Genomic DNA, 27422 nt, shown 5'->3' with positions numbered 1-27422 from the left:
TTAATGGACATCCTGCAGCCTTCTTCTTCTTCCAGGATTGCATTGCCAATCAACCCAGCCCTTCTGGAACCTGCCAAAGCCATCTGGCAGACTCCTGCTGCAAGCTTACCTATCTGCAAACGAGCAGACCGCAAGTACTTCATCCCTTCCAAGGGCTCTGAATTTCTTTTCACTCATCCAGCACCTAATTTGCTGGTAGTTGATGCAGTCAACCAAAAGAACAAGCACCAGTATCCCCGCTCTACCCTAGCCGATAAAGACAGTAAGTGTTTAGATCTGCTTGGACATAAAGTATACGCATCTTCCACCCTACAATTTCGAATTGCTAATTATACGGCCGTTCTGGCAAAATATGATCACAAAAATTACAACAAATTCATGGACTTTATTGAGGACTTTCCAGAAGCAAAGAAACAACAATTCACTGCTTTAGTCTCTGAGGGACAAATCATATCACGTACCGCTCTTCAAGCGGCCCTCGATGTGTCCAATACTGCAGCAAGATCCACCGCTACAGCAGTAGTCTTGCGTCGAGGTTTGTGGCTCTCCCCCTCTTCCTTTCCTTGAGAGGTCGACTACTATTGAAGACCTTCCATTCGACGGCGACAAACTCTTTGCCTCCACAACGAACGACATCCTTCACTCAATGAAGGATTAAAGGGCAACTCTCCAGTCCTTAGGAATACAAACCCTTACACCAGAAGGCGACAATATAGATACCAACCTTACCAATGTCCACACTACCCCACACCTACCCAGCACTTCCAGAGATCACACGACCAACAACAGCAATAAGAGACCCAGATACCAGTGTTGCCGCCCCAATTCCGTGGCAGTGTCTCAACCCCCTCCGACTAACAAGCAGATTTGAAGCCTTGGTTGAGGGTTTCGAAAACAATGTTCCCACTTCAGTGTTTACACCGCCTGTCCCTACTTTTGGACACCACCTACGACCATTCTTCCATCAATGGCACAACATTACCACTGACAAGTGGGTTTTAGAGGTCATCACACTTGGCTATTCCATCCCCTTCCTATCCATGCCTCCTACCCACCCATCCTCCCTCTCCCTCTTCAGGGACCCCTCTCACGAGCAACTGCTCCTACAAGAAGTACAACATCTCCTTCTATTGGGAGCAGTGGAGCTTATGCCCGAACGACACAGAGGGAAGGGGTTTTACTCCCATTATTTCTTAACAGAAAAGAAAACCGGGGGATGGCGGCTGATCCTCGACCTCAGGCGGCTCAACAATTTTATCAAGAAACAAAAGTTCAAAATGGTTACCCTCGCCACCATAATCCCAGCACTGGAGCAGGGCGATTGGTTTTCAGCCCTCGACCTACAGGATGCCTATTTTCATGTGACAATACATCCAGCCCACAGATGCTTCCTTCATTTCACCCTCGGCTCGACACATTTTCAATACAGGGTACTACCCTTCGGCCTATCCACTGCCCCCTGTGTTTTTTCCAAGCTCCTGGCCATAGTTACTGCCCACCTCAGGAAGCAAGGAGTCATAGTATTTCCTTACGTAGATGTCTGCCTCCTCAAAGCCTCAACGCTCGACAAAGTGCTTCAATTCATGCAACTTACCGTCAATTGTTTTCTATCCCTCGGCCTACAAATAAACAATGACAAATCCATATTAATTCCTTCCCAGCACCTGGAGTTCATTGGAGCACACCTCGATTCCCGGACGGGAATAGCATCTCTCCCGTCCAATCGCTTCAACACCATAAAGCAGCTGGCAACAAAACTTCGCAACAGTCCTCAAGTCGCCGTTCAAGACTGTTTACAGTTAATAGGTCATGTGGCCTCATGCACTTTTGTGGTCCAAAATGCACGACTCTACATGAGGTGCTTCCAAGCTTGGTTGGCCACGGTTTACAGACCCAATGTGTATGCCCTAAACAAACCCCGATCCATACCTTTCAGAGTCAAAGACTGTCTCCTATGGTGGACAGTTCCCTCCAACCTCTACTCTAGAGTCCCCTTTCCTCAGGAGGCTCCATCCATCATAATGACTACCGACACATCCCTCACAGGGTGGGTGCTCACATGTTACATCACACAAGCCAAGGGCTATGGTCTCCAGCGGAAAGCTCCCTGCACATAAACATCCTGGAACTTCAAGCTGTAAGCAATGCCTGCTGTCACTTCCTCCCGTTAATCCGGAACCAACATGTATGGATAATGACAGACAACATTGTCTGCATGTTCTGTGTAAACAGGCAGGGAGGAGCTCGCTTTCATTTGCTTTGCACAGAAGCTATGAAACTCTGGAACTGGTGCCTTACGAACAATATCCGGATATCAGCCGCCTACTTTCCCGGGCCTATGAATACCACAGTGGAAGAATTAAGCAGACGCTTTCCCTGGGACCACGAATGGGAGATAAACTAAACGATCATCACCAACGTAACTGCATTTGGGGCTACCCAACCATAGACCTCTTTGCAACTGCAAAAAACACGAAATGCCCCGAATTTTGCTCCAGAGCAGGACTGGGCAAACACTCCCTGGGAGATGCATTTATGATTCCAAAAAGAAAAGGAGTACTTGTGGCACCTTAGCGACTAATAAATTTATTTGAGCATAAGCTTTCATGAGCTACAGCTCACTTCATCAGATGCATTCCATGGCACTGGAACTTACTCTATGCTTTTCCCCCGATCCCGATTCTCCACAGAGTTCTCACAAAAATACAAACAGATCGTGCCAAGGTGATCCTGATTGGCCCAGACAACCATGGTTCCCAGTCCTCACCAGGATGTCAACTCAACCACCAATCTCATTGCCTCTCATTCCGAACCTCCTATCACAGCAACACAGCCGATTTCTCCACCCCAACCTGTCCATGCTTCACCTCAAAGCTTGGTTCCTACATGGTTCTCCCAGAACGAACTAGCATGCTCTGATGAAGTTCAAAGAGTGCTCCTACATAGCAGAACACAATCTACTCGCACCACGTATCTCCAAAAGTGGAAGCAATTTACACAATGGTGCTCAACTAAACAACTGCCTCCTATGTCTGCACCGCTTCTTCTTATACTCGACTACCTGTTGTACCTCAAACAATCTGGCCTTTCTTTTAGCTCTATCGAAGTCCACCTAGCTGCTGTTACAACTTTCCACAATAAAATTGACAGTTCCTCTATGTTTGCTCATCCGATCACTAAACGTTTTCTCAAAGGACTTCAATCCCTATATCCAGATGTTAGACCTCCTACCCCTCCATGGGACCTTCACTTAGTATTATCTTGCTTAACTCAGCAACCATTCGAACCCCTAGCCGCTTGCTCCCTCTTACACCTTTCTATGAAAACAGCATTCTTAGTGGCAATCACTTCTGCCAGATGGGCAGGAGAAATAGCAGCTCTCATGGGAGACCCACCGTATAACCTATTTTTTGAGGACAAAGTTACCCTTCGATTACACCCCAAATTTCTTCCAAAGGTCTATTTGTCATTCCACATCAATGAACCGATACAGCTGCCAACCTTCTTTCCTAAACCATATGTGAATTCTTCTGAATCCACAATGCATACCCTAGACGTACGCAGGGCTTTGTCCTTCTGGTTGGATAGAACCAAGCCCTTTAGGAATTCTTCTAGACTCTTTGTCTTCATCGCGGAGCGATCCAGAGACTTTCAAAATGGATTTCTGACTGTATCCGACTCTGTTATCAGATACGGAAAGTTATGCCTCCAGCAGACATCAGAACTCACTCCACTAGATCGATGGCTACCTTCGTGGCTTTTCTACGCAAAGTTCCCCTGACTGACATCTGTAAAGCAGCCACTTGGTCTTCCGAACACACTTTTGTTAAGCACTAAGTCCTTAGTCAAGGCCCTCTCTCGGATACACGATTAGGCAGAGTTGTTTTATCTACTGCATTTCTACCCAATCTGAAGTCCCTACCTCCTTGAGATACACTTGCTTTAAGTCATCTAGAGTGGAGCACCCACAGGGACAGCTCTCAAAGAAGAAGAGGAGGTTACTCACCCTGTGCAGTAATTGACATTCTTCGAGATGAGTGTCCCTGTGGGTGCTCCACTACCCACCGTCCTCCCCTCTACTTCGGAGTTGGGGTAGCCTCCATTGTAGAGAAGGAACTGTGGAGACCGGTCGCGCACACGTACTGTTGAAGTACACTCAGAGCAGGGGGGCAAGCTCTGTGCGTGCGCGACTGGTACAAGTACTGCTGTAAAAATCTCTGAGCGAAGGCGCAGGGACGCACCAACACCTAGAGTGGAGCACCCACAGGGACACTCATCTCAAAGAACGTCAGTTACTGCACAGGGCGAGTAACCTCCTCGTCTGTGCTCATACTGGAAAAGTATATGAGAAAAGGTGGGCAGGGTAAGTGTGTTTCTGGTTTATAAATCCAGGATGGGTAGAAGTAAGGTGGGTGTTTGGACTTTAAATGCCAATTTCATGGCTTTCCTGTTTTATTAATGTAGTTTTAAAGAAAAATATACTATCTTGATACTTCCTTAACAGGTTACTTTGCCCACATACATCTCCTCTGCTCTGTCCTACCTGCTTCCAAAACTCTACTCTACAGTTTATCCAAAATGCTGCTGAAAATTCTCTTTCCCCTGTGGCTTTGGCAATGTTACTTCTCTAGGTTTTACTCTGTATCAAGTTCTTGGTCCTTGTCCTCATGTTTAAGAGTCCTGCACAGTTTCAGTCCTGTTTACCTTTCTGGTCTCATTTGCTCCAAACTTCCCTCCTGTCTGGACACCCCTCATTGGTGGCATTCGGTCACATTTTTCTTCATACTTTCTTCCATCATGTTCAGGTGATTTTTTCCTGTCAAAACCCCCTTACCATAGTCCAATTCTTTCTCAAAGTGCATTTCTTCTGTGAGGCCATTTAGTGCTGACCCAACTAGTAATAGATGTATAAATAATCATTGTTGTTTAAAAAACCTCCAACCCTAATACAGTCCACTTACCTTGACCACTAACTTACAGAGTGTCTTATTTATATTTGAATTTGCAGTTTGTGTCTAATTTAGAATGTACTCTCAGCAATATGTCTATATATGCATGTGCATATAATGGCATGCATTAGTAACTGTTGTTCTGTTTCAACAGAAAGCATATCGCAAAGATTTTGAAGAAGGGCTTAAAGGAAAGGCATCACTGGATTTAGACAAGACCCCAGAATTCTTGCATGTACAACATGTCACCAGTCTTTTGAAAGGGGTAAAGCAGGTTTTTGTTTTGTTTCTTTGTTATCCTGTAAATGAGCGATAAACAGACTAGCTACAAGCTAATGAGTCATGAACAATTTATGTTAATATTTAGCTGGATAAGAATGTGACTTCATGGATAGAAATCCAGAATCCCAGTGCATCATTGAATTATTAAAACTGCCACTTCTCAGCATACTTTAGTTATGTAGTCCACATGATTTTATATCTGACCAATTCAGATTATTGCAACATGTAATTATTAGATATTCGAGATAGTGTTCTCAACAGTATCAATACTTTCTAAAGAATCCTGTATGAACTTAAAAATTCTAGCATACCCGAGCCAAGAAATTGAGTGTTAAATGTAAGCGAGACTTGAATGAGCTCTCCCCCTGACCTCTAGTGATGAGTTGGGGGAAAAGACTTTACGAGCAGACCCTGTCTGCATAGACATACCTACTCTGTCTAGGTACCAAGCAGGTGGAATTGCTTTGCCAAAATGATACATTCTGGTAGGCTTTGGGTTACAAATCACTCTAGAATTTGAATGCAGGGGTAATGAAATGTTGTTATAATTATTGTACAAGTAAAGGGCAGCAGACCTGTGCTTGGTGTGCCTTAAACTGCACCTCACTTGCTAAATGGGGTAAGGATGCCATATACCATTGAGGATGAGAGTGGGTGAGAACAGGAGTTTCAACCTGGTGGTGTGGACTTTGCATAAAGAGTCCTAGACACCATTTCACCTGCCCCTCTCCAGCATCTGAACACAGAGCTGATTAGACTCAATTGAGAGTCCTTGTGTCTGGTTGGTGATTCCTGGAGCTGACATCACTACTGAGCAGGTCTGGGGCTACGCCTTAGATACTGTGTGGGAACAGTGTTGCAGAGAAAGACAACACAGAAACTGCACTGGCAGTGAGGTTCCCCACTACCTGCTGAAGTCACTGAGAGCTGAGTTAAGTGGTGGATCCTCAGAACGTGAGATCACAGAGAATGGCAACAGAGAGACAGTGGTCAGCAGTGGCAGAGAGACAGTGGCAGCTGTGAGCCAGTTGCGGAGGGGGGCAACAGCAGAGGCATTGCTTAACACCTGAGAATGCACCCCACACTCTGGGTCAAGGACAGCCATCTGTGAGTGGGCAGCAGAGGGAGGGAATGGTGTGTTAAGGAACATCAATTTGTTGGACTTTTACACCTCAAGGTGATAAACTGAGTCAAAAGACACTGCCTAATGCACTGTGTGGTGGGTTTTTGCCTGTGGTCACATAGTTTTGAATTGTGGTTGTGATGTTTTCCAAAATTAATATTGGGTCCCTTTACCCTTTTAATACAAGTTTTATTTTGTTGTACACAGACTCAGTGCTTGCGAGTGGGGAGGTATTGCCTCTTAGAGGTGCCCAGGGGCAATGTTTAGTTTTCCCAGATTACTGGGTGGGAGCTCAAGCCAGTTCTATTTCGTATTGTTAAGAGGAACCCCTAGATATTAAACCCGGCCCTTGTTGTTCCCAACTCCTCCTGACAAAAGGGTTACATAAATGCATTCTTTGTGAAGGCTCCAGGTCTCTGGAACTTGCTCTCTGCTACGGTCTGAAATAGCCCAGATCTGGTGACCTTCTGGGCATGCTACAATAAAAGTCTGTTTGATAGGATTTTGGAAAGGGCTGAAGATACACTTCTCAGAATGACAGGTTTCAGAGTAGCAGCCGTGTTAGTCTGTATTCGCAAAAAGAAAAGGAGTACTTGTGGCACCTTAGAGACTAACAAATTTATTTGAGCATAAGATTTTGTGAGCTACAGCTTACTTCATCTTCACTTCACTTCACTTCTCAGAATGATGAAGGGGTGGAAAGGAGGGTTTGGGTAGCTGGCAGAATTCCCTTTGAATAATTGTTTTAATGCTGTTGAAGTTCTGTTCCAGTTTTAATTATGCATTAGGGTACCAAGAGCTTTGTATAGCTGGCTTTTTAATATTACTTAAATCAAAATAATTGTTATATCCAACACACATGAAGGAGCAAAGTAAAGCAAATAAAAATCCGTAATATGGCTCTGACCAATAAATGACATGGTCTGCGTTATGCATTTCTTGTGAGAAGTTGCCCAATCATTTTCCTTATCACAGCTGTTGCTTTAATATTTGTCTGACTTTCTTCATGTACCATTTCTGAAAGATGAATATGAAATAGTAAATTAAATCTTCACTCTCAAATAGGAGATTTCTTCTGATATGTTGTAGAAATAAGGGTTTAGGATACCTCTAAAATGAATTTCTGTGTGGATGCTGTAACATTTTTTTCACGGCTCAAAATCTTCCTCCCAGTAGTCCATTCCCTTCTATAATTAGACAGCTTTGTTTTCATATCAGGATAGAGTATTAATTCAGATAAATTCCATATATTGAACATATTCATTTGACCAGATCAGGGGCGGATAAACTTTTTGGCCTGAGGGCTGCATTGGGTTTCTGAAATTGTATGGAGGGCCAGTTCGGGGAGGCTTTGCCACCCCAAACAGCCAGGCATGGCCCGACCCCTGTCTGACCCCCCCCTCGCTTCTCACCCCCTGATGGCCCCCCGGCAACCTCTGCCCCATGCATACACCCCCGCTCTCTGTCCCCTGACCGCCCCCGGACCCGCTGCACCATACAACCTCCCCTCTCCTTCCTGACTGCCCCCCAGGACCTCTGCCCCATCCAACCACCCCTTCTCCCTGACCGGCCCCGGACCCACCGCCCCTAACTGCCCCCTGCCACCCCATCCAACCTCCCTCTCCTTCCTGACTGCCCCCCCAGACCCCTGCCCCATCCAACCACCCCTTCTCCCTGACTGCCCATGGACACCCCGCCCCTAACTGCCCCCCACTGCCTCATCCAACCCCCCCCCCTTCCTGACTGTCCCCCTGGGACCGCAGCCCCATCCACCACCCCCTGTCCCCTGATTGCCCCCCACCGCCCCATCCAACCCCTCCTCTTCTTCCTGACTACCCCCTGGGACCCCTGTCCCCATTCAACCCTCCTGTTCCCCACCCTCTGACCGCCCCGACCCCTATCCACCCCCCCCCGGCCCCTGACCACCCCCCAAATTCCCCTGCTCTCTATTCAACCCCGCCCCCTTACCACGCTGCCTGGAGCACCGGTGGCTGGCGGCACGGCTGCTCTAGGACAGGCAGCCGCGCAGCACAGAGCACCGGGTCAGGCCGGGCTCTGCAGCTGCGCTGTCCAGCAAGAGCTTGCAGCCCCGCCACCCAGAGTATTGCGCTGGCGGCGCAGTGAGCTGAGGCTGCGGGGAAGGGAAAACAGCAGGGGAGGGGCCGGGACTAGCCTCCCGGGCCAGGAGCTCAGGGGCTGGGCAGGACGGTCCCGCGGGCCGTAGTTTGCCCACCTCTGGACCAGATTCAGCAGTCTATCAGGATTTTTAATTTCACTTCATGCGTATTTAGGAATAAAAAATGTCAAATCTATCCAATATAATCTACATAAATTTGGATTATAACATAAAAGTGTTTAGATTTGTCATATTAAGAATTTAACATTTCTACCCTGTCCATTTAAGCAGAATTGAAGATGCCAAAATTAAAAATGTGTTCACCCTTCTACTTTTGAAGGGTTCCTGCTTTGATTTTTTTAAAATACCTGAATAAGTGCATCCCAGATTTTCTATGGGAAAAGAGACAGTCCTATTTGCCTGCAAATTTTCTAAAGAAATCCTGGTCTAAAATAATATGGTGTTGTCAGATAATATTCCTTTACAAACAATTCATCCTCTGGTAAAATTATTTCCTCCCAACAGGTCAAATGCTACTTGAGCTTGGTTCAAGATACAGCTTCCTTTGGCAGCTGTCTTTCAACTTTTAAACTCACCCCTCGCCACCAGAGAAATAATTCTTTGTTGTCATAGAGAAGGAGAATATGAGCATTAAAGCAACATTTAGGCACAAGTTTGAGTTCCAGATAATGTTATCCCCACATTATCAAAATTCTATTAAAAAAAAATAAAAAAATCAGATAAGCCAAATTATTAACATTTGTTTGTCAAGATGTGCATTCAGGGATATATTGCTTAGTTGTTATGTAAAGGTTCTTATTATGCTTTAAGGAAACACCATGGTTTAAGCAAGTAAGAGAAATCAAAGTTATTTCATGTCTTAAATAGGCAGTAAATTCTTCATTCATTCTGGAATACTTCATTTCTTAAAAAAGGCAATAAAACAATGTGTTTGCTCAGTTGCAGTCTCTTCTGTTGGTGTCTCCTTGTGGAGAGCACTCAGCAGAGATTACATCTATTATTACAGTGAGACCCGCTTTCTGTAGAAACACAACTACTTTGGGAGAGAGAGAGAATTTAATTATTCCCCATATTAATGGGAGGATCTTCCTGATTATCATAGATGATCCTGATAATTCACTGATGTTAAAGGGAAGCTTCTTTAATGATAGATGTGTCCTCTTTTATTTGCCTTAAATAAAGGGCTTATAAAAGGAGAAAGCATTTTGCTAAATTCTGTGAAATTCAGTAAATAAAGGAAGAAGCCAGTTGAAAAATATTTGCCTAAAATCTCAGTACTGTATGTCTTTTAACCCACTCACTCTTTTTAAAAGGGAGTTCAGAGAGCGTAAGTAAAAACCTTAAATTTGGATTAAGCATCTCTTTGCTGCACCCTCATCAGTTCACATCTTTCATCTGGGAATACAGGAGAGGATGGAGAACCAGCTGGCCACAGCAGCCTCTGCTGTGCTTTTAATTTTACATAGAGTACTTGGATACTATGGCGATAGTAGTTGCTAAATGCTGATAGATACTATCTCAGTGCAGTGTCTGAGGGAAATTGAAGTCAGATGGTGGGAGTATTGTGGAACATAATTTATCAGCTAGGCAGGTTACCAGCTCTTACTATAGTTATTTAGGGCATCTATCCTAATTGTGGTGCCATTAGTAGAATGGGGCTGAAAATGTAGCTTTCTAGCCACCAATCTATCAAAGCTGCCATCCACAGGAAAGCCCACAAAGTAACGGTTATTGCAATTAATACATATGAAGATCTACAATCCAAGGCCCTTATACAGATGAGGTAGTACTGTATAGGGGTGGAATGTTTTTCAAGAGCACACAGCAAAAGACAAGGCTAAATTTAAAACCTTTTTCACTTTTGGGACAACATACCTTTTGATTTGATAGTTTCCAGTTCTGTTTTAACTAGGATAAATGTACTTCAGCTAATTCATATTTCATAGAAAATTTCAAAGAAAAGCTTCAAATACTAATTAAGAGGCATATCTTTTTAAGATCTTGCACACACAGTTAAAGTGGAGATTTTTTTTTAAAATCCTTAGAAAGAATATAGAAAAGATTTGGAAGAAGGGATGAAAGGAAAAGGACTGACAGTGTTTGAAGATACTCCGGATTTGATTAGAGTGAAAAATGCAGCCCAGATACTGAATGAGGTATGTTTTGCTAGTGAAGGTTGTTACTGTAGTGGAAAGTTCAGTCTTTACAGTGCACCCTTGGGAAAATATTCTAAGTTTTTGCATAATTTAAATGGAAATACTGTATATTTTTAAACTGGTGGAACCTATATTTTGCAGAAAGAATATAGAAAAGATCTGGAAAATGAAATAAAGGGGAAAGGAATGACACTGACTCCAGATATCCCTGACATTCAGAGAGCAAAAAGAGCATCTGAAATTGTTAGTGAGGTTAGTGGATAAAGCATTTTAAAATATTGGGGTTTTTCTCAGTTTATTGGTTGCTTCAGTTAGTGAAAACTAACTAGTCTCTGCTCTATTGAAAAGAAAGATGAATATTGTTTAATGGGCTTTTAAAGAAACATTTGCTGAAGATTTAAAAAAAAATCTTGTATATTAAACATTCCATTTTTTGGAAATGGATATTGGTGCGTATTGGCAAACATCTTGCAATTTACATTTATATAAATGATTAAATATGTATTTGTGAAAGCTTCTTCCCAAATGCAAAGCTGTTGCTGAAGGACCATTGTTACTTGGACCTTGAACCTGCAATTTATTCTGTGCTCATGGACGGTGCAGGGGTCTGCCTGCACAGAGCACATTTCAGGATCTGGGCCTTCGTGCTTACAGTGCTGGCCCAAGTGCACATGGCAGTTCCCTAACACCAAATTCTGGGCTTACCACCAGATCATGTACATTTAAATCCACTTGAAGCCCTGCTTCTGTCGATGGCCTCCTGAGAAATGGAACATCTGTTGTGACCAGAGTGAGTGTAGGTGCATAGGGCCTGCCCTGCTTGCTTCAAGTTAATGAGGATACACATAACACCCAGTACTGTCCTTCTCTCAATCTTTTACAAAGGGGAATCCAAGAAGAAACCTCTCCCAGTCCATCCTCAACAGGAGAGGAAAAGCAATCTTAACACTTTTTACAGGTTATCTTGTCCTTTCTGAAAAAAGTATGGGGTGGGAAATGGGGTATGTTACCACTTGGCTGATCAATTTCTTCCAAGGAAAAAGAGATCAAGAAGTGAAAGCCTTTTAGCCTAGGCTCTTGGTGCCCTACAATATAAGAGATGAACACTTTTTAATTAATTGAGCCATAAAACTTGGGCAAGAAAAGAAAGAAAATGTATTTATTTTTGAGCTGACTATGTTTTCAGTAGGTGGAAGGACACCAAAATAGAAAGGAGTGCTCAGTATGGCAATAATGTAAATAGGAATAGCTAAGAGCATAACTTATTTGCTGCTTTTATCAAACAGTAGAACTAAAACCAATATATGCAGTGTCTCAATATTTTAATTCCATTTGCTTATGAATGAGGGATGTGTATTCTTTGGGTGTGATGAAGACGAAATAGTCATTGCCATTTATGATTACCAGATATTTATAATTTATAGAATTGAAAAACCAAAGATCATGTATGTAAGTATTGCCATTTGTCTAATGGGTGTGGTTCAGCAAACACCTTATATCAAATTAGTAAATTACAACTTTCTTGCTACAAGAGCTCACTGGAAACACCTCTGTACCTCATTAAATTTCTACCACAGACCTTTCATATATAAATTATTTTCTTAAAGGCAGATTATACTTCTATTGGGAAGACACCACACACAGCTTGTTACATTACATTCCACAGCGTTTTTAAAAATTCTTTGGAAGATAGTCACTGCTATTTATATGTCTTGATTTTGAGACCATATTTTTATGGCTGCAGTTTTTAACTTGTGGTGAAATAGCTCCCAAAGTTTTGCTCCTACAGTTTGGTTTCCTGGCGGTTCATTTCAGGCTTAAGGTTGTGTCTACAAAAATGGAGATCTAGTTTGAAAATCTGGCCCATAACTATGTGGTTATAATACACCTGATTGTCTGAAACTGTATCTTCACAGAAAGAATACAAGAAAGACCTGGAGACTGAAATTAAAGGGAGGGGCATGCAAGTGGGCACAGATACCCCTGAGATACAACGGGCCACGAAAGCTTCTGAAATTGCAAGCCAGGTTAGTACAGTATTTGGTGAAAGCTTTTAATTCAACAGAACATAATAAGCTACCTTTATTAAGAATTCTGCTTTGTGACAGATCAGCACAGTAATGAATCAAATGTGTTAGGTTTCACAGAATTTATGGTCATGAGCTGATTAGAGTTTGGAGTGACACATTCCAACTTCTGGGAAAATGTGAGAGTTGCATTACTTACTAGCATCATCAGCACCATGATCAGGAGCTGCACCTGCTACCTTGACTAGTTTCTGGGCACTAAAGTAGGGCGCTGCTTGTTTGGCTAGGACTAGATGATAAATGGATGCAGAGATAGGGAAAATGCTTAAGGCCCAGCAGCCTTGATCTTGCACAGTCAGAGGAAGTGATTCATATCTACACAGGCCTCCAATCAGGGCTATGAAAATGGAAGAGAGAGACTGAGATAAAAGACTGCATGCAATTTTAGATAACTGTATTCTTAAAAGGATGTTTTAAGCTGGCAACAAGTAGAGTATAGATATACTGTAGGTAGACCCCACAGAGCGAATGCTATTAATATAAAAGCCATTTGGTGTTATAAGGATTCTATTCAACGAAGCCACACAGATGAAAGCAGGATCCATATAAAGCTTTAGCTGTTGTACATCTGAGTATTGCCAATCTTATTCTTCACAGAAAGAATACAAGAAAGACCTAGAGACTGAAATTAAAGGGAAAGGGATGCGAGTGGGCACGGATACCCCTGAGATACAAAGAGCCAAGAAAGCTTCTAAAATTGCAAGCCAGGTGGGTACAGAATGAAACATATACGTTATATTTAAAGTAAAATACAATAAGACTTTTAAATATATGTAACTTTAGCGCCCTTGTGGGCAAGATGGACTCTGCTCTGCAGGCAGCTCTGGCCAAGAGAAGGCATGCACAGGAATGCAGTTGGGAAAGTCCCTTCCACCCCAGGGGCACCTGTTCCAAACCTCCCAGAGTGAACACACCCTCACTGGAAAAATACAATGAATATAGGAAAGGGAAATATTTATTTACAGAGGGATGAGAGGAGAAAAGCAACAGGGGAAATATAGGGCGAGCAGTAAAACAAGGTTGCAATCAACTCAAGGCCCCACAGGCCCAGCGGTAGCACAGTTTGAAAGGGCAGACACCCAGCAATGTGTCTGCACACGGAGTTCAGGAGTCCTGGACAAAGTTCCAGTCCAGTGGTGAGTCTTGGGTGCCCCCAGTCATTGTCCGCACCAGTGAACTTTCCCCAACAAACCCCTCTGGTGCCCTCATCTGCCACTCTCTGCAAAGTCACTCAGGGCATCAGCCTCCCCTCTTAACTAGCTAACAGCCTCCCTCCTTATTCCCCATGCAAAGTCACAAGCTCCAGTACTCACGGTCCCATGCAGCTCTGGGCAGTAGTGATACTCGGTCCGGCTCCAATTTGTCCTTCTCGGGTGATTCCTCCCTGGCACAGTGCTCCTCCTGGCTCCTATCCTGGGGTGTCCCCAATTGGCTGCTCTGACCCTCCCAGGCTTCAGGCAGGCAGGTTCTTGGCTCCTTCTCTCGTGAGGGCCAGCTTTCTGCAGCCCTTCTGTCTGGAGCTCCAGACACACACATGTCATTCTCCCCTCTCTCTCTTTCTCTCTGTTGCTCCCTCTCCCCCAACAGCACTTCCTCCTTCTGGAACAATCAGCGCGCGCGCGCGCACACACACGTCATGTTGAAAGTTGACTGAACTAAGCATAGGTTGCAAAAAAACAACAATTAGATTGCTCAGTTACAGCCTATTGTTTGGAATCCAATGAGTGTTACAAGAATAGCTCTGAAGAGAGCACACAAATTACAGGAGCTACAGAACCTACACTAAGGTTAGGAGTATTGTAGATCTCAGAATTATTGAAGTTGTGGGCTTTTGCAGAAAGAATACAAGAAAGATCTGGAGACTGAAATTAAAGGGAAGGGGATGCAAGTGGGCACAGATACTCCTGACATACAACGGGCCAAAAGAGCTTCTGAAATTGCAAGCCAGGTGAGTATGGAATGAAGGTTAATTAAGTGTTTTCATGTCTCATAGGAGTGTGCCCTAGGCACACATTATGCAGTGCATGCTGCATTACCTCTTATTAATTAGAGGAATCCATACTAATATTAAATATATTTACATGTGGAAGCCACAAGTGGAACTAACGTTTTAGGGCCTGATTTTCATTTACACTAAGTGCTTGTCTACACTTAAAACACTGCAGCTGCACTGCTGTCGTGTTTCAGTGAAGACATTAGCTATGCCCGTGGGAGGGGTTCTCCCATCAGCGTAGGTACTCCACCCTCCAAGAGGTGGAAGCTAGGTCAACAGGAAAATGCTCCTATCCACCTAGAGCTGTCTACACTGGGGGTTAGGTTGGTTTAACTGCGTTGCTTAGAGGTGTGGATTTTTCACACCCCCTAAGCGACTTAGTTATACCAACCTAATTTCCTAGAGTAGACTAGGCCTAAGGCTCCTTTACACCACTCTGGCAGGGTAAAGGAGCTGTTAATTGGGACTAAATTGTTTACAATCCTTTTAACGCACTTTTACGTTATCAGAGTGAATACACATTTTGGATGTTCTAGCCATAAGCAGAGATGATATGCACATGGTAAAATGGTGTTTTTCAGAAAATGTACAAAGATGAAGCAGGGAAGATGCTCTGTAACTACTGTACCGTACCAGATACTCCAGAAATTGAGAGGATTAAGAATACTCAGAAAAACATCAGTTCAGTGAGTAGCAGCAGTTCTGCTTTTAGAAGTGATTTTTCACATATGTTCGGTGTGAAATGAGCTCTCTTGTGTCCTGGCATAAAACGGGAATATTCAATTAATTGTCCTTCAACCATATGCATAGTTTTGCAATGGCAAAGACCATACCCCTATTTCTTTTAGAAAGAACACCTGTCTTTGCTAGACTTAACACTAATATTTTGAATTACTAAATCACCAGTGCTACCCTCACCAAGACAATTATTTTTAACCTAAGATTTTTTTTTATCAACCCCTGAAGATAGCTTTATTACAAACTGTGTATAAAAAGGAGCAGAAACCTGGAGTGGCACCATTGTAAGTATAAGTTTTGTCATATGGTTGTGGTCTAAAACTAGAAGAAACCCTGTTACAAAATACATTCGACTTAAAAATATTAGTTCAATGGTTTTATGTTACATTGGACAAGAGGTGGGATTTTACTTTATGCTAGATCCAAGTTTTAGTTGAAAGAGGCAACATAAAGCCACGATCTTGCAAATGCTTATTTTTGTGAGTCTTTCCATTGATTTCCATTGAGATTACTTGAACTTAATGTTACATGTGTAAGCATGTGCAGGTTCTGGTCTAAAATCTCTTATTATTATTATTATTTAAAATTAAAATGATCAATACAAAACCTGTAAGAAATTGAGATCAAAAGGATGATGATAGATTACCTGCCTTATCTGTGGATGTTAAAAGGTACAGAAAGATAGCTGACTTTTTATTAATGTTAGTGATAATTGAGCTGATCTTTGAAAAATTAAAATATTTGCTTTTCCTGAGTTATAGTCAAACGAGTTTAGAACTTGGAAAATTGCCTCAGTCTTTTTTATGAGAACTGGTGCTTGCATTCATAAGTGGCTCATAATTATTTTTTTCTTTTTGTATATGAAGGTGTTTTATAAGAAGGGAGTAGGCTCTGGCACAGCAGTCAAAGAGACTCCTGAGATTGAACGAGTAAAGAAAAATCAGCAGAATATTAGTTCAGTAAGTGTTAGCAACATTAACTGTCCTTCCACAGAGCAAAGAGTGGTCAATTTTTTTTCATTTTGTTTATTATAAATATTACCTTTTCCTATCTTTCACCTTATTCAAATGCTACTCCATCAAATTTCACAGGTTTAAGGCACTACATTAACATACTATCGGGGCTACACGACTCCAAAAGTAATGTTTAATTTGGATGTGTCATCATTAATAGGAAATAGATATTTTTAAAATTAAATATATGATGACAGGATTTCATCTTTCAAAAAAACCCAAACACCTTAACCATATTCGCTATTGCTGATTTAGAATAAATTCCAGCTACAACCTGCAACTTAGAAAAATGTCTTATTAACAAAACATTTCTCTCCTTAAAAGATATGCAAAGCTCATACTCTTTAGCTGGTTGTTTGGTATACTAAGCCAGAAGAGGCTTTCGGAGAAAACTTAGGATTTATGGCCTGTTGAAGACAAGTTGTACATGTGGAGCTGATGAGATTGGTCCTTTAAATGAGATTGTTTAGCGATGGCTGCTTGAGAATCTTAGGCATGCCAACCACCATTTGAAAGTCAGCTATCAAAATAGCAGCTTCTTAGAAACAGGATGTACTCTTCAGTTAGAAGTTTAAAAATGTGGTAATTTGGAGAAAGATTTGAGGTCAGCTATCACCAAATAAGAAAAGGCACATGTATCGTACATGTTTCAGAGTAGCAGCCATGATAGTCTGTATTCGCAAAAAGAAAGGGAGTACTTGTGGCACCTTAGAGACTAACAAATTTATTTGAGCATAAGCTTTCATGAGCTACAGCTTATGCTCAAATAAATTTGTTTGTATCGTACATGTGTCTGTGCATTTTTGCACACTGACTGCTGGGCTCACTCTTAAAAATGTGGTCAATGACATGACATCTCTCGCAACTGAACACTTCTTTATAAAAAGCAAACTGTTGCAAGTAATAGAGTCATAGCAGGAGGTGTGGTACTTTTTGTATCTGCTTCTCATAGGAAATAGGGTATTTTTTAAACATCTATTGTACTAGAATTTCAGTCTTTACTGATCACAGGGTCAGCTGTTTACTGTGCCCTCCCCCCGTGGCCAGAGGTCACTCTGCAGCACTCAGCTTCTGTTTCCCCTCTTGGTTCCTGTGACACCTCCCAGGGGTACCTATCACCTGCCCCTAGCATGAGGAACCCTTGTCTGTGGCTGCTGTGGGTCAGCTCTCCAACTCCACGAGCTGCAGGCAACACAAGCACTCCCCTTTAGGCCTGGCAGGCCCAGCTGTCTCTCTGCAAGTAGTGGTAGGCACACTCCACCGTCTGCCTGGAATCTCCAGCTCCATGTCCACTGGACATTCACAATATTCACAGATCTGCTGCCCCCAAAGAAGCAGTAAACATCAGCTTGCTAGCTTCACCTTAGATCACTGCTCTGCTTAACACATAGCACTTGAATCTGTGTATAGTGAAAACAAACAAAAGCTTATTTAACAAAGAGAAGAGATTCAAACGATAGCAAGTAGAAATATTTGAAACAAATGGTTACATATAAAATCAAATCATAACATGCATTCTAGAACCTAGACTTATATAACTAGGTACTTTCATGTGATATTGAGCAAAGTTCACCCCAGAGTCCTTCCAGTGTTTTTCAGCCAGGCCTGGCCATGATCCTTTTTTCCTGAGACAAAACACACTGCCAGCTTGTCCCCTAGGTAAAGTGCACTGTATCTCTTTGCAACCCCTGGTGTATCAAAACAGTCCTTTCATCTGTATTAATAAACTGGACATTCTCCAGCTGTGTGTTACTTCCTATAGATTTTGCAATCTCTTGTTGATTTTGCAGTCTTGATTAGCTGGTGGCTCAGTATGCAAATAGACTTACATCATGAGACACACAATACACAATGACCAGTCAGAGAGATAAGCATCTAATATACCCTGCCTAAACAGAACCTGTTCGAGGTATGTCACCTCCCTTAAACTTCAAGGCTTTAAGAACATAATTTTCAGTATAGATACATAAGTTCTTAAATGTTATCTGTACCTACATTTTACAAGGGTTACAATAACCAGTGAGCTATTGGCTGTCGGGAAAGACCTTACCTGACACCATAGGGTGAATTATTGTGCATACACTTGACCCAGGGCATCCCTGTAAAACTCTGTGTCCCGCTGTGCCCTCTGCTAGTTGGCATAAAGAGGTTCCTTGGTCACAGTTCCTCAGTAACTCAAAAATACAATCCAAAATCATTTAAAACACTTCTCTTCTGGGGGGTCCAATTTATTCAACCTTCAGGGTACATGCTGGCCCTCAAAGCCCCCTTCAGGGTTTCTGTCTCTTATTCCTGAAGCTTGTTCCAAATTCAGCAGTCACTCCCAGGCTTTTCCTGGCTGGAGTTCAGCCTCCTGGATCTGACTTTTCAACTTCCCTGCTGTCATGGTCATCTCTGCAGGAGCCTTTCTCCCCTTCACTGCAGCTTCCTGCTGCCCTTAATAGGGGGTATCTGCTGTCTTCCATCAGGCCCCACCCAGCCGTTAATGCTGCAAAGGTGGGCTGGAGCAATTCCTTCAGTAATTCGGGTTGGCTGTCCCCAAGCATCCAGCCCATCACCCTGTTATACTGATATAGTATGCAACACCAAATACTACATAGAAATGTAAGAGCAGGTAGGCAATTTTCATTTATTTTTGGAAAATTTATATTTTCCTGTGACTTTTTTTTTCTTCATCACTTCTCATCTAACTTTGATTTGTGTAGTTAAGATTCTGATGCAGGCCATTGGCTGCTATCCTAACCAGCTAAGGCAGACTAGGGGGGTGTACGCTGGTTATTGTAGGGGATTCTATCACTTCCACCACCCTCAAGATGGCGCACCCCAGGGAAAGCAGCCTTTAAATTAGCCAATGCCATGGGGTGCATCTTTCACACTGGACTTGGCCAAACAGCCCAGGGCTGCTACATGAGCCCTGTGCTGGGTTCCGTAAGACCTGATCCCACCCATGTGGACCAGGAATCCGAATGATTACTGTTTAGAAAAATAATAAACATGATTATTCTTTAAAATTTTGGAGTTCCAATCTGTAATATTGCTATGTAAGGTCTAATTGTGCATTAGCCATAGGAGAAGGATTACAAAATGTTTGTTGGGCTTTTCTAGGTCTCCTTTAAGTTAGTAACTATTTTTTAAATATCCATTGTTCAGATAAAATACAAAGAAGAAATGAAGCATGCCACAGCAATTTCGGATCCCCCAGAAATAAGGAGAGTTAAGGAAAACCAGAAGAATATTAGCAATGTGCGACCCTTATTCATTACTTTCATTATACTGTATTTTCTCTGTTTTATTGAATGTCTTGGGTCTAAGTGAATAAATCCATGATGTTTGCATTAATTCTACTTTGTCAAAAAGACTATTTAACGATTTAACTATATAATCTTCTCTCAATGTTGAGCTTTGATTAACGTTAATGGGAATTACCTACTCATATCAAAATAACATTATACACTTGATGTGTGAATTTGAGAATTTGCAAAAGGATCAGAATTAAGTACCATGTGGATAGAAGTGTGTGTTCATTGATTAATGATATTTTCTAGTAAATTGCTTTACATTATTCTTTAATTTCTATTAACAGAGCACAATACTTTTGTTACTTGGAGCTCTCTGTATAATTTCTAATACCCTGTTTACCAGGTTCAGTACAAAGAGCAGCGTTGCAAAGCTACACCTGTGACTGTCACCCCTGAGATGGAAAGAGTCAAGAAGAATCAAGAAATTGTCAGCTTGGGAAGTTGCTTTAATTTTTAATTTAATTTAATTTTTTCCCTGACATAATCAGCTGATCTATAGGTTTCTACAAAACAATTAAATGTGGACTCCAATTAATCCCTCCTTTGTCCCCCTTCCTCCCCCTCAAAAAGCTGCCCCAAACTGGTATCCAATGACAAAAAAGACCACCTCAAAATTCTACTGCTGGGCAGAAAGATGTGTAAAGCAGGGCATTTAGTTAGCATACTTCACCATCCTCACATTCCTGAAGCACTGTTTTCATCCTTTCTGATCTGCCTTCAAAGACAAGCTGGCCACCCTGCTCAGCTGGACTCCCAAAGGGAGTGTGAGGTAACAGAGCTGCTCATGCAGTGGGATCTTCCCACCCAGAGATTTTGAGGGTTAGAGCCAACTAAATCAAAGGTGACTGCAGCAAAGGCAATGAGGAAATGTGAGTGTGTTTGGCTCCAATTTCCCTCCATTTATACCACTAGCCAAAGTATCCATCCTCACCTTCTAGAAGTTAGCTGATTTCATAGATTCATAGATTTTAAGACCAGACGGGACTGTTTTGATCCTCTGGTCTGACCTCCTGCATAACACAAGACAAAGAACCTCACACAGCAATTTCCGCATCAAGCCCATAACTTCTCTTTGATCTAGGGCATATCTTTTAGTCAGACAACCAGTCTTCAGTTAAAGATTTCAAGTGACAGAAAATCCACCACATCCATATATAAATTGTTGTTGTATATATGGTTAGTAGCTCTCTCTGTTAAAAATCTGTGCCTTATTTCTAGTCTGAATGTATCTAGCTTCATCTTCCAACCATTAGATCTTCTTATACTTTTTTCTACTAGATTAAAGAGCTGTCTGTTATCAGAAATATCTTCCCTGTGTGTAGGTACTTGTAGCCTATGATCAAGTCACTTCTAACCTTTTCTTGGATAAACTAAATAGATTTATCTTCTTTGGTCTCTTGCTATTATTTTTTGATTTCCAGACCTCTAATCATTCTTGTAGCACTTTTCTGAACCCTTTTCAGGTTTTCAACATCCTTTTTGAAGTGTGATCACCAGACATAGTATTCCAGTAATGGTTTTACTAATGCTGTATACAGAAGTAAACTGCCTTCCTAATCCAACTTGATTTCCCCCTACTTATATATCTAAGGATCAATGCCATTTCATTATGGCATTGCTCTAGGTGCTCATGTTCAGCTGGTTATCTATCATGACCCCTTTGTCATTTTTAGAATACCTTCTTTCCAATTTACAGCTCCCCCATCTGGAACACTCTTTGTTCCTAGATGTATGACCATGTATTTGGTTGTGTTAAAATGAACATTATTCAAATTAGATCTTACCAAATGATCCAGGTCAGTCTGTACAACTGACCTGTCCACATCATTGTTCACCATTCCACCATTTTGTGTGTAATATGCAAATTTAATCAGTAATGATTTTATATTTTCTTCCAGATCTTTGGTAATAAAAGTATTGAACAGCTTTGGGCCAAGAACAGGTTCCCTCAGGACCACAGCAGAAACATCCCCATTGGATGATGAATCCCCATTTACAATTATTTTTTGCGATTTCTCTGTTAATCGGTTTTTAATTCATTTAATATAGGCTACATTGATTTTGTATAGTACTAATATTTTTTATCAGAATGTCATCCAGGACTAAATCACATACCTTACAGAAGTATAAGTCTATTATATCAAAACAGTTACCTTTATCAACCAAATCTGTGATCTCATCAAAAAATAATAAGTTTGTTTGGCAAACCTGTTTTCTATAAATCCATGCTGATTGGCATTAATTATTCTACCAAGTTTTAATTCTTTACTGATTGTGTTGCACATCATCTTCACCATGATTTTGCCCAGGGTTGATATCAGGCTAACTAGCCTATAGTTTCTCAGGTCACCCTGTTTGCCCCTTTTGCACATTGGTACAACACTGAACATGCATGAGTTTAATGCATTACCTTTAGATGTGTACTTACTTTAATTAAAAAAATGCAGCGTGCATTTAAATAGACATGTGATTTTGACAATTGATTTAAATTCTCTGTTCCCTTGTGCTCTCTGTCATACTCCCCTGTGTACTCCATAACCCCTGGATAATCAGCAATGGAAATAGTGAATACAATTTGGAACATGGATGTATCCTTTATGTGATCTCTGGGTTCATTGGTTTGGGTTTTTTTACACAGTGGGTGCCATTAAAATCTTGACAATTACCACTTGCTCTAATTGAATGTTCTGCAGTATTTGTGGTATGCCACATTCTAAGTGGAGGGAGTACCATAAATACGGTAAACTTTAGTATGGTAAATGTCAAGTTATTAATTGGTGTACAGAGTGTTTCTGTGTGTATGTACACACAAGTACATAAATAATAAAAATCCATAGGAAGAATTCAAGGTTATTTTTCAAGAATCAAGTTTTATAAGCCTTAATAAATTTCAAATGCAGTTTATCCTTTGATTTGTTTCCCGGATGATCTTTTAAATCATATGTTTTAATGTAATGTAACATCATTTTATTGAAATTGTATATACCATTTTTATTATGTGAAATAATAGGTTCACTATAAAGGGCAGCCTGCCAAAGCTACTTCTGTGAGTGTCACTCCTGAGATGGAGAGAGTCAAGAAGAATCAAGACAATATCAGCTCGGCAAGTTGTTTGAATCTTTTTGCTGTTTATTTTCATAACAATGGTATGCTTTTCAATTTAGATTTGATGTGATAAATGCATCCCATTGCATCATTCGTTTGAAGGTGAATTCTTAATCTTTGAAAATATATACTGCACGTACCACCAGGGGCAACAAAATTACCCATGCTTCCCATAATTACTATTACACAAAACGTAAGTGGATATCTGGGGCAGTGCTATACAAGGAGAAAGTTGTCCTATGTCAATCTGGATTCTGTTTGAGTAATCTTAGTCTCTTGTTACCAAGCTTCAGAAGTAAACTCTAGGGTAAAGGAAAAAAAGAATGAGAATTCTAAACTCAGTGCAAGTTCAGCTTTTTGTGATTCAAAACATGGAAACTTGAACATGGGTTTCTGTTCCATGTTGCATTGTGTTGTGCTTTGTCCATATCAGAGATGACTGGTCCAAAAGGGATCCTATTGCCTTAATATCAATGAGTAAGGCTGTATATTTGTTTTGAATTTCATGATTCATTATGTTCAAGTTTTTTGTTTCTGTTTTTAACTGGCCATTAACTTTTTTATCATTATGAAGTTTTCTAAGTGTTTGAGAGAATAGATGAATGAGTAAACATTTGAGTAAACTTTGGATGAGGCTATTAGAGAGCAGGGAATTAGCCAAAGTGGCATAGAGACAGAAACAACCAGTCAGGCAACTTGCAGGGAACAAGGCAACAAGCACCAGAACACAAGGGGTGAAATCCTGGCCCCAAAGACATCAGTGGCAGAACTCTAATTAACTTCACGGATGTCAGGATTTCATCTAGAGCAGGTATTGGACAAGAGGTGATAGTAAAGAACATCCTAAAACTTAGATAGTGTTTATCAGAGAAAGAGTAAAGGAGGTTGGGTCTGTCAGAGAGACTACGTAAGAGGCAAAGGAACGATAACTGTTGATCCAAGTGTCCATGAGATGCCCTTAAAATGTAAGAACAAATGTAATTTAGATACCTGGTTCTGAGCTATTTAATTTCTTTATCACAAAAATGTACTCGTGAGTTTTAATTATTTTTATCATTATTCCTGCAAACTAAGATATTTTTACAGAGACTTCCCCAAAATTGCCTTGTTAAATGCTCGGCCATACTAATGAGCAGTGGCTCAGAGATGTAATGAAATGCACTGGCAGTAATTATATGATGCAAGATAAATATGTTGGTATCAAGAAAGACAGTTACACTTCAAATTTTTATTGTATACTGTTAAAGCATATTTATTTAAAAAAACCACGGCCTAATAGATCTTTAGAGACTATGCTGTAGTTTATACTGTGGATTGCTCAAGGATTATTAAACAAACATAAAATACTAAATTCATTTATCTGCTGAATAGTTGGGCTTATATTTTATTATCCTCTCAGTATAAAAGCATATTATAATAGATTTGTATACATGCTTTGAGAGGAGATACCTTTGAGTGTAAGTGCATGGATATATCTAACATGGTATATATTTGCATGCAATCTGCATGTTATGGTTCAGAAACGAAGACTAAGATGAGTGTGTTCATTAGTGAAAGTACTCCAGTCTACTGGAATGACACAGAAGTCTATGCTAACTGACTCCCTGTTTCCAACTAGAAACAGTTACATTTGCTGTATTAAAAACTTGACAATTGCTATTTGCAAGTAATTAATGTTACTGTGGTATCCCTGGCATTCAGTATGCTATGTATATAGAATACCACAGCAATATTAATTAGGCACAAGGTAACATTGTAGATAGTAATGGCGACTGATGCACATGCAACACATAGGGCATAAATGCTCATTCTCTAAATGTACCAAGATGATCCTCAGATGTGTTGCAGCCATTTTGCACCTGCACTTCTGGCAAAGTCTGGGCATAGAACTGGCATATGCAGCCCCAAGAGGATCTCCTGAATATAAGGGGATCAATCCTCTGGTTCTTACACCATGCTCTATCCCTGCTGGAGGAAAGATATAGGAATTATCTCTGGAAGATCTGGTAGTTCAGTCTCCATATTCAGTTCTGAGCACAAACGCTAACACTTTTAAGAGAGCCAGTTATGATGGTATTTTTTGTAATGTTCACTTTGACTAGTAAGAACTTAGTCATGGCCTATTTCACATATGCCACTGAACAGTCAAGAAGTTTGACTTTCAGCCACTACTGACTTTTTGAATGAGTGGCCAATGGAATGAATGTGTCCATTTGCCATTTCAAGTCCCCTGCTCTATCTGCAGCCTAGATTTAAAAAACAAACAAACAAACAGCTGTGAAAGAGGAGGGAACGGAAAAAGTATAAAATGATTTGGAAATGCCATTATTGTGAGGCTTCATATTTGCTGTGTCTTTCGATGTAAATGAATGCTTCATGCATACTCTTGTTGCTGTTTTGCAGGTCAAGTACAGCAGTGATCAGAAGCAGATGAAAGGTAGACCTAGTGTGATTCTTGACACACCTGAGCTAAGGCATGTCAGAAAAACACAAAACAACATCTCAATGGTAGGGTACATTCTTCAAATAACTAGACTATACTAAGGAATGACACTTGACTGTACATTGGCGTTTACCCGTAATTAATCTAGGTAACTAATTAAACACTGTACTAAAGTATGGAAACTGTTTTCTCTTATGCCATTCAAGGGAGAGAGGGGTTGCTAACTGCATATGAATGTAATGAATATTGTCAAAATACTAATAAATGGCTTTCTAACAGTTGATTGTCTGGCTTTTAAAAAAAAGAAATTTCAGGCTGTTCCTCACTGTTTGAGCATCCCACAGTTTGACTGGATTAGGTGACACACACCACTTTGTGCCTGTGCATGTTCCTGGATTGTGTGTGACTTGAGTCTTGAAATTAATTGTGTTGTGTGTGTGTGTGTGCGTGTGTGTGTGTATATATACACATTAAAAACGTCACTGATTAATAATTTTTTAAACAAATAAAATAATGCATAATCTGGGATACTGCCTTTATAACACTTACTCATATCAGTTTTGTTCCAAGGGTTGGTATGTAATATTTTTTCTACTCTTCTGTCCCTTTTTGGAAAGCAGGCTGCATAGGAACAGCTTAATTGCCCATAATTTTTATCTTTATACAACCAACTGGTGCTTAACAAGAAAAGTCAGAGGAGGGAGTATATCTTTTATATAAAACTGTGCATGTCAGCAAAATTCCTATTGAGTTAAATTACTTTTTAAAAGATCCTTAAGAACCCTGTCCTAATATCACAGGGATGTTTGCATCGTTAGATATATCGGTCAGCATCATTGCATGAAGACGCTCGGGAGCTTGAGTTAATGCATGATGGAAAGAGTAGTGCTGTTTTTTTTTTTAAATGGTAACAAGTATGTAATGAAAGCATATCAAGGAGATGGACTGGACCACCAGTCAGGTCTTTTCCATCTCTTGTTTCTATGATATTATTATGGTGCAAAAATCAAGGAATAAAATTGCTCATTATGAAATAGTGCTTGCTAATTTTAGCATAATTCAGATGGGTTAATATCAGTCACTGCTGGGGGTAAAAACATTCCTGTTCTTTTCCAGGTGAAATATCATGAAGATTTTGAGAAGACAAAGGGCAGAGGTTTTACGCCGGTGGTGGATGATCCTGTGACAGAACGGGTGAGAAAAAACACCCAGGTTGTGAGTGATGCTGCATATAAGGGAGTGCATCCACATATAGTTGAAATGGATAGAAGACCCGGAATAATTGTTGGTAAGTTGTTAAATAATGTTGCTGTCCAGAGATCTGTGTGAAGATAAAAGGCTCTACTTCTCCTTCTCCTTATAACCAAGAAAAATATCCCCTTTTTTCATTTTACTTGCCTCCAATTGTGATGATGGTGTTAAATATCATTAGCTTACCTTATTAGTCACTATACGCTCTTCCTCAATTCATTATTTTGTGAGTTTTTTTTCTTTTAAATTAAAATTAAGGGTCAGAATTGGGGTTTCAGAGAATAATTGTCAGGCAGAATGGGTAATTGTAATCAACCTTATCAGCTTCAAACTAATGAGAACATTAAGTAATCAAATGTTAAAATGAAAAACTAGATACGAGCTTTACAAAGCCATAAGAAGAAGAAAATTGCAGAGTAATATAAAAGGTATTCTAATCACTACATCTAACTACAAAGAGTAAATTATTATATTTGAGACTTTATCATATTTAATGCAAATAAATAATCCAGTAGAAAACTGCTATTGACGGTCTGCTGTAGGTTAGCCCTGAGAGAATTCAGCTTCACCCTTGGAATGCATGGGGAGGCAGTCATTTGTTTTAAGGTATAAATTCTATTTTTTTATTTAAAAGTAGAACCACCTCTCCTATGAATTCAAATAGTAATCAATGCTTTCATTCCTAGTCTGCATTTTCCAGTGTGAAACTTGTACTGAAGTATCAGTACAATGGCAGCTTCTAATTAAATCATTAATATTATGCAAAAAGAAAAGGAGTACTTGTCGCACCTTAGAGACTAAAGTGAGCTGTAGCTCATGAAAGCTTATGCTCAAATAAATTGGTTA

At 40.7% G+C, this 27422-nt stretch overlaps 1 protein-coding gene across 9 annotated transcripts in view; it reads left to right on the top strand.

The window, feature by feature from the left end:
* NEBL (nebulette) overlaps positions 1 to 27422 on the top strand; it is a 399859-nt gene that overhangs the window by 328211 nt on the left and 44226 nt on the right. For 3 of the 9 annotated variants that reach the window (XM_074946045.1, XM_074946046.1, XM_074946051.1), the window contains 13 exons: positions 5104 to 5214; positions 10537 to 10647; positions 10789 to 10899; positions 12564 to 12674; positions 13332 to 13442; positions 14572 to 14682; positions 15309 to 15413; positions 16332 to 16424; positions 19629 to 19721; positions 20121 to 20214; positions 22789 to 22880; positions 25286 to 25390; positions 26442 to 26613. In XM_074946045.1, the coding sequence (XP_074802146.1) occupies positions 5104 to 5214; positions 10537 to 10647; positions 10789 to 10899; positions 12564 to 12674; positions 13332 to 13442; positions 14572 to 14682; positions 15309 to 15413; positions 16332 to 16424; positions 19629 to 19721; positions 20121 to 20214; positions 22789 to 22880; positions 25286 to 25390; positions 26442 to 26613 (1420 nt within the window). Of the gene's footprint in view, positions 1 to 5103; positions 5215 to 10536; positions 10648 to 10788; positions 10900 to 12563; positions 12675 to 13331; positions 13443 to 14571; positions 14683 to 15308; positions 15414 to 16331; positions 16425 to 19628; positions 19722 to 20120; positions 20215 to 22787; positions 22881 to 25285; positions 25391 to 26441; positions 26614 to 27422 lie in introns of all 9 variants that reach the window. The other 6 variants (XM_074946053.1, XM_074946052.1, XM_074946048.1 and 3 more) reach the window with 5 other exon arrangements.

Source organism: Natator depressus, chromosome 2 (genome assembly GCF_965152275.1).
Source record: "Natator depressus isolate rNatDep1 chromosome 2, rNatDep2.hap1, whole genome shotgun sequence".
NCBI lineage: Eukaryota > Metazoa > Chordata > Testudines > Cheloniidae > Natator > Natator depressus.
The sequence above is the reverse complement of the archived record's forward strand: the minus strand, read 5'-3'. Positions and strand labels throughout refer to the sequence as shown.